We start from the raw sequence: 7,767 nt of genomic DNA, 5'->3' as shown, positions 1-7,767 counted from the left end.
GTCAAACCTTGCCATTTTTGTTGACAATAAAAAAATCAAGAAGAGACAAATGTCAGAACCATCAAAACTATATACAATGTACGAAAAAATATCATCGAGAACAAAGGAGTCCAAGAATTCAAATACAATATCTCATGATACATGCTTGTCACAAAACAAAATGGGAACGTGTTTATGTTTTGTTATGTTGGCAATGAAAATGTGTTTTCGTAATATTATGTGATGAAGATTGGCAATGAAACAAAAATACATTTTCATTGTATAAAGTATACAGCAAAAATCTTATTTGCTTTGCGTTATAGGGGTGCCAAAAAATCCAACTACAAAAATAAGTTTTTATTGTATAAAGTATATAACAAAAACATATTTCTATTGTAAGTTTTATCGTACTAGCTACACTGCAATAAAAATATGATTTCATTGTTGTGTGCTTTTAATTTATACAATTAAAAATATTTCAGTTAATAGGGTATTTTAGAAATACAATTTATTTTAAACGCACGTGGGAGTGGGAATAGCAAAAACTTAAAGAGAATAGCAATCCTAGCTAGAGCTTTGAAAAATAAAAATAAACATAAAAAGGAACCAAAAGCCGAAAGAAGGATAGAAGCAAATGACACAGATGTATAAATATAGTAAAGATTCCAATCATCGTGAGCCGGTCTTTCTCATGCTCGTCTTCTCCTCGTCCTAAGAATAACCACCACTCAAAGATATCCCAATTTTAAATCCACCTTCTTCTTATCCCCTCTGATCCAATTCACCACCCTTCTCGATTCACACCCTCACCAAATGGAAAAGGAGGCAAGGAATTTGCAACGTTGAAAATCCTCACCCCCCTCCTTTCACATTTTTGGTGTCGACATGATCCGCTAGCACTAATTGGAATATTAGGAGTAAACCCTTCGAGGGGGGAAAACCAAACCAATTCAACCAAATGCATACCATGCCTCCTAAAGGCACCCTAACTTTAATATTCCTTCACCATGATGTCCTTTCTTTCAACAACAGAGAACACACGTTAATCACACCCTCTCCCCACAATATTCACATATGAAAAAATAAGTTACATGGCTTGTCCTTAAAGAAAAGGAAAAACCATGCAAGCAGTACGACGTTAATGTCTGGCTGTTTTTTCTTTTTATTATTATTATTATCATTATTCCTATTACTATTATAATTATAGATGGAGAGAATAGAGAGGAGGAGCAAGAGGGAGGAAATGAAAGAGAAGAAATGGAGCCGAAAGATTGAGTTAACGTTGATGACGATGGGTGGCCAGAACCAGAAGAAAGAGGTGGTTGCCTGTGACGACGACGTATTGGCATCGCCGAGGGATGTGTTTGGGGTTCCTATTTCGGGGACGGATTCAGACAGCACGGGGAGCAGCAACTACGGCGGTGGGCCGGGGTCGCCGGGCCTGGGCCAGAACCAGGCAGCCCAGGCTCAGAGCCAGCAGTGGAGGGCGATGATTGATGTTTTGAGGTTCAAGTCCGTTAGGAGATTCTCGACGATCCCGTTGCTCGCAGCGAGCTACGAGATCTCGAGGAAGAGCCTGAGGAACAAGTTGGCGCGTATTCGGCCTGCGAATGAAGACGATGACTTCGATGGCGGTATTAACATTGATGGCATTTCCACTAAGCCTTCTTGGAGGAACTTCAGTTACGCTGACCTTGCCGTTGCCACGGACGATTTCAGCCCTGGTATGAATCAACGCGAAACTAAACACGCACTCTTGTTTTTTTGTTTTTTGTTTTCAACATGCGCGTTGTTAATTAGTTGATTTTATTTGGGGCCAAACTTTATGGGATTTGTGGATGAGTTTTCGTAGAGTTTGTTAAGAACTGTTTGAAAAATGGATGTTTTGTACATGTTCTGGGTTGCGAAAATGATTGTGAAAACTCAAATCAAAACTCTTGACATCTAAAGAGATAAAGAGAGAAGAAAAAGAAGTATAAGAATGTTGGTAAGATATGATTTGTACGTTTGAGGATATTAGCTAGTTGTCCATGTATAACTATTTCTTTAATTGAAATGGTTGTTAGATATGTGATATAAATAATTATTTGTATGTTTTTACGTAACAGGTTATGTCTATTTAATTCTCTGTAACTAAACAGCCTAGAGTTCATTGTATTTTGAAATAGTTAGTTTATGTTATGGTGTATGTACGTGTAAACATGCTGATGCACTTTAATTAAACATGCACTATAAATTCTGCCAGTGCTTTTGGATTTGGTTAGGGATGAGGCCAAATTATGTGTCTCTAGCAACAGAGAATGACAGCAAACTGATTCTGAGACCTACCATTAAATTATAAAGAAGTATTCACCAAAAAAGAAAATATTATGAGGTTTGAGATCGATATTAGTGTTGAGTGCACAAGTTCGGTTGGATTGAACTTAAGTTGCCAAAAACACTTTGGGTGGAGTGGTTTGAAACAATCTAACATGTTATAAAGCAGTGATAAGTGATTTCTAATTGAAACTTGAAAGCTTAAGGCTCATGTTCCACGGTCGTGAATTTGCATGATTACCTTAATTTATTGTGCTTAGTTACATGTCATCATGTTTCAGTTTCTTGAGTAGGAGAAATGGTTTGGTGGTTTGGGAAGATTTAGTAATCTGCATGAGATGTAATTGGATGTGATTAACTCTCTTGTAAATTAAAAAATTTGAGTACGTGTCATGCATATAGATTGATCAACACTGTGAACATGCGGTGGTCATTGATATCTAATAATTTCTTGTAATACATGAATTTGAGTGTGTTTTGGTAAGAAATAAAAAAGAATAGATGAGAAATAAGATAGAGGTGAATTCAAATAAGATAAAGGGAATTAGAACAAATGATTTATCTTCTTCAAACAATCATTGTTACATATAAAATTGAAGACAATTGATTATCAACAATTCATAATTAATTAATTTTTACTATTGCCCATTTCTTTGTTGTTTTGCAGAGAAGTAAAAAGGTGTAAACTCATACCTTTTTTTTTATTTCTCTCTTCTCTTACTTTCACAATACCAAACACACATTATTTGATAAACATTATGAACATGTGGTGGTTATTGACTACTAGTAATTTCTAGTAATCACAATACTGTTGTTGAGTTTGATCTAGTTAGTAGCTATCGTCACTATGGCAAATTAGTGATGAATTTGATATGTTTTCCATCCTTGGCATAAAAACTCGTTCAACCTTAGGCCAAATAATAATTTACCCGATTAACCAAAAACATTAATTTTATTTTATATATATACTTCACAAAATAATTGGTACACAAGTTGCGACTTGTCACGTTTGCTTTTATCTAATTTTACTTGCAATCCTTAAGAAAAAAAAAATAAAAACCGTGCAACTAGGGAGGTAAATAAACCAAACTATTCAGACTAACTAGTTAAATACTCGTTCAATCTCTTTTGTTTAATTAAATAAAGAAATTCAAGCTTAAGATTAGACTTGATTATTTAAATGAGTTGAACCAAAGCTTTAAAAGCTTGACAGTAAAGGCTGGTGAATAACTCATTCTAAAAATCAAGTGTTTTTGTCTCTTAAAAAGAAACATTGAATTAATTTTGAAAATGTAATAGTCTAATTTTTTTTAATTCCATGTATCACATGTTAAGCACATTTTTTGTATTTGTAGATTATTATCTAGTATTATTAATAAAGTTAAAAAATGATTTAAGTATAATTTTGTAAAAGAAAAATAATTAAGTTATAAATGAACTAGCAAGTCAAGTACAAGCTAAATTTTGTTTAATTAGTCAAGTCCAAACTTTAACAGCTTGACTGGTATACACTCCTACATGTAACATTTTGTGTAACTAATCCAAGTCCAAGGTGAATGATCAATTATTCAAGTAACATTATTCCAAGGCTGAAAAACGAAATATATCTCATATATTTGCTATGCAAGGAGAATTACCATATGTGCACAACATTCTTAGATATTGCTTTTACAAGTTTACAATTTCTGTTTCTGTAGAGAACTTGCTTGGAAAAGGTGGTCATGCTGAAGTCTACAAAGGATACTTAGCAGATGGTCAAGTTGTAGCAGTAAAGAGGATAATGAGGAATGAAAAAGAAGCCGAGGACAGAGCTGGTGATTTCTTGACAGAACTTGGAATCATTGCTCACATTAACCACCCCAATGCAACACGCTTGATTGGGTTTGGGATCGACAATGGTCTCTACTTTGTTCTACAATTGGCCCCACATGGCAGCCTTTCCTCTTTGCTCTTTGGTACATTGCTGAATCTTTCTCACTTCACAATTCAACTCTTCTGTATATTTTGTAATACACTCTCTAATACACTCTTTCAGACACATTCTTTGTAATTAGTTAAAATTTATTGAAAACTACATAATCAGAAAAGAGAATCATTAAATATGATGTGAGACCCATGATAAAGAAGAGTGTATTCAAAAGTGCCTTAGAAAGTGTGTTCCCAGTATTTCTCTTTGTAGCATAGGCAGAGTTATATACGCTACCAATGAACTAAGAGTAATGTTAAGGGTTGGTGTCTTACATGGCTAATAGAGGTGACATTCAACATTTCAGGTTCTGAATGTTTGGAGTGGAAGATAAGGTTTAAAGTAGCTGTTGGGGTTGCAAAAGGATTGCAGTATCTCCACCACGATTGCCCAAGAAGAATCATTCACAGAGACATCAAAGCCTCAAACATTTTACTCAACGAAAATAATGAAGCTGAGGTACTTTGTATGAGCCTACAATATAAAATTGTGAACTTGATCTTTGTTTTTGGGGAAAGGTAAACAATTCTTTCTGTTATAAACTGCAGATTTCAGATTTTGGTTTGGCAAAGTGGCTCGCAGATAAGTGCGACCACCATGTTGTGTTCCCAATAGAAGGCACATTCGGGTAGGCATTGCAGCATCTTTAAACATTTTTACATATTTTTTTCTCCCTGCAATTGCATTTTCTGAAAAGCTGGTTGATTTATGGCTGCAGGTATTTGGCTCCAGAGTACTTTATGCATGGAATTGTTGACGAGAAGACTGATGTTTTTGCATTTGGGGTTTTGTTACTGGAACTCATAACAGGTCGTCGTGCAGTTGATTCAAATAGTAGGGAAAGTCTTGTGAAATGGGTAAGTCTTCAAAAGCTCTACTCAAGTCCTCTGTTTCCTTACCTTGTCTCTATTCTTGTTCACTTAGTAAAATAGTTCCAACAAAGAAAAAAATATTGCTAATGGAAGAAAAATATATTTTTCCCTTAGTTTATTAGGAAAACAGGATTGTAAAAATGAAGTAGAATTTATGGCATGTATAAGTGAATTGTCTTTCTAGATAAGTGTGATCAATGTCTTTGAGAATATTAACCAATGAGTCCTTAGATTGAACATGATTGTACAAAAGATAGGTATTAGCAACATATTTTTGAACACATTAAATTTATTAAAAAAATCAACTTAATAGGTGGAGACTAATTAAATAAGAAGTAAAATCAATAAAAAAAAATTGATTTCTAATAATTTCAGTCAATAATAAGGAGTATTTTTGAAAAAGTGTGTTTCTAGTATTTTTCTTGTTGGAAATCAAGATGTTCATACCTCAGCTTATAAAATTATAGGTTGCATTTGCATACTAATTATATAAGAAAGACAGACTAACACCATGTTGTGCTTTGGTAAGGCCAAACCACTGCTGGATGCAAAGTTGATCGAAGAAATAGTAGACCCCAGATTAGAAGATAAATATGATCTCGCAGAAATGAAGTGTGTCATGGCAACGGCTTCCTTGTGTATCCATCACATGTCCTCTAAGCGGCCATACATGAATCAGGTAAACAAATGAGCATCCTTCCTCATTCAGCTTAGTCTCTGTTGCCATATTGTGTCACTATTGCCCGTCAGAAAATAACTAGCCCCTTTATTTTAAAATAAATTACACTAGCTATTGAGATTTTATGAAATTACATAAACTCTCCTTCCTTTTTTAACATTTATAATGTATAGAAAAGTACGGTATAATATTTTTCAAACAATTAGGAGTAATTAGTGTAATATTAAGGAGCATCAATGTATATTTATCAAACAATTAATGGGGATTAGTAAGCAGATAGAGTTTTTGTGATTTCACGAATCTTCGGGAGTAGTTAGTTTAATTTACTATTGTTTTTATAATGGGGTACTTAATGACTTGCCTCTTTGGGAACAACAGGTTGTGCAGCTACTAAAAGGGGAAAAGGTGCCTAATGAACTCAATCAAAATTCATCAGCTCCAAGATCACTCTTGATAGATGCATGTGACCTAGAAGATTATACTTGCTCTAATTATTTGAACGACCTCAATCGGCACAAGCAATTACTCATGGAGTGATGCATTGCGTGGGCTATATGTGCTGATGTTGCCTTTAGGGGTTGCATGTTTTCCCTCTATATCTATTAAAACTTATGGAATAATACTTGTAGCGGTGTGTGTTAGTGTCCACCTGTGGGTGAAGTTGACAATGTCACAAGCTGGGGTCCTTTATTAGGCATGGCAAAATATCGTAGGGTTGTAAATTGGCATGAACTTGTACTGAGCATAATTTCTCAAGAAGCAATCATAGTTTGTATGGTTGACTAACATTAAGGACTAAAGGCCTCTGAACAACTAACTATATTTAAAGAAACAATCTATGTACAAATCTTGCAACAGAGAGCATTTGTACCTTTTTTTGATCCTGTAGTGACTGGTGCCATTTAAACAATTTAATACCAAAATCTGCCAAACTCTCAAATGCTTCCCTTTTTCATTTATCCAATATATCTTTTTCTAATTTTTTTGGTCAATGCAATTTTATTAAAATGCAAAAGTACAGCCAAGCTGCATTAACAAAGGGATCTCAAATTCCAAAATAAAACAGTACACTAAGCACCTTAAGATAGATATTAGAATACAAGGTAGCTTGTTCTAAAATACTCAAAATAGACATAGTTTTAATCTCAAACAAAACATTTAAAAGGCCCAAGACCAAACTGCATAATCATCCACCATGCATCATCATCTACTTTGGCTTGTTCTCACGTAATGTCATGAAGTATAATTATGAAAACTTCTACCATTATGTAGAAAAAGTATGTAGTATGAAAAGAAAAAATAAGAGTAAAGTTTCATTATGAATATTTTAATGTAATATTTTAGAGTTATGTTAACACCAAAAAAAATTTAGCCAACAGGAAACAGCTAAATTAGCTAACACGGTTAATGAAGGACATAAATGAAAGAGCAATGAGGATAACCACGTTATTTGAACGTCTTGGAAGGACGTGATAACTAGCGTGCAGAGCAAGGGAGCAATTGAAAACTTGTTATCCATGATCGCCTAAATTTTAGGAATACTAGATTAAGCACTACAGTTGTTTGTATCTGTCTTTATCTCTCTAAACAGGACTTATCACAATGTAAGATATAAGATAGGTCCATAACCTTCAAAAATCAAAACTACCTTTTCTTGCTCAATCTTTTTATTGTACATGAACATAAATCAATGATCATGTAAGGCTACCTAAATGATTACATGAAATTCTTTGTACTCACAGACATGATTACCTGAAATTCTGGACATTAAAATTAAATTATATGTATTAAATTAAATAATAAATAAAAATATAACTTAAAAAAATTGTTCATTAGATGATGACTACAAGACCTTGTAGTTGCTTTTATGAGGTCATATATCCTTCGAGACAGGACTGGCCCAACATATTTAGACGCCTAAAACAAATTTTGAAATGAGATCTTTTTTAGTCTAA

At 33.9% G+C, this 7,767-nt stretch overlaps 1 protein-coding gene across 1 annotated transcript; it reads left to right on the top strand.

The window, feature by feature from the left end:
- Positions 1–658: 658 nt before the first annotated feature.
- Positions 659–6,744, top strand: LOC114395163 (receptor-like cytosolic serine/threonine-protein kinase RBK1). The gene is made up of 7 exons (XM_028356872.1): positions 659–1,703; positions 3,993–4,250; positions 4,569–4,720; positions 4,810–4,889; positions 4,980–5,118; positions 5,663–5,812; positions 6,191–6,744. The coding sequence occupies exons 1-7, from the start codon at positions 1,187–1,189 to the stop codon at positions 6,347–6,349; spliced, it is 1,455 nt and encodes a 484-aa protein (XP_028212673.1). The 5' UTR covers positions 659–1,186; the 3' UTR covers positions 6,350–6,744.
- The last annotated feature ends 1,023 nt before the right edge of the window (positions 6,745–7,767 follow it).

Source organism: Glycine soja, chromosome 18, assembly GCF_004193775.1.
Source record: "Glycine soja cultivar W05 chromosome 18, ASM419377v2, whole genome shotgun sequence".
NCBI classification, from domain to species: domain Eukaryota; kingdom Viridiplantae; phylum Streptophyta; class Magnoliopsida; order Fabales; family Fabaceae; genus Glycine; species Glycine soja.
This window is presented reverse-complemented; position numbering and strand designations above follow the sequence as displayed.

Coding starts and splice junctions, on each gene's coding strand:
- LOC114395163 (XM_028356872.1), top strand. CDS start 1,187: ATGGAGAGAATAGAGAGGAGGAGCAAGAGGGAGGAAATGAAAGAGAAG. Junction 1,704..3,992: donor CACGGACGATTTCAGCCCTG/GTATGAATCAAC, acceptor CTGTTTCTGTAG/AGAACTTGCTTGGAAAAGGT. Junction 4,251..4,568: donor CCTTTCCTCTTTGCTCTTTG/GTACATTGCTGA, acceptor TCAACATTTCAG/GTTCTGAATGTTTGGAGTGG.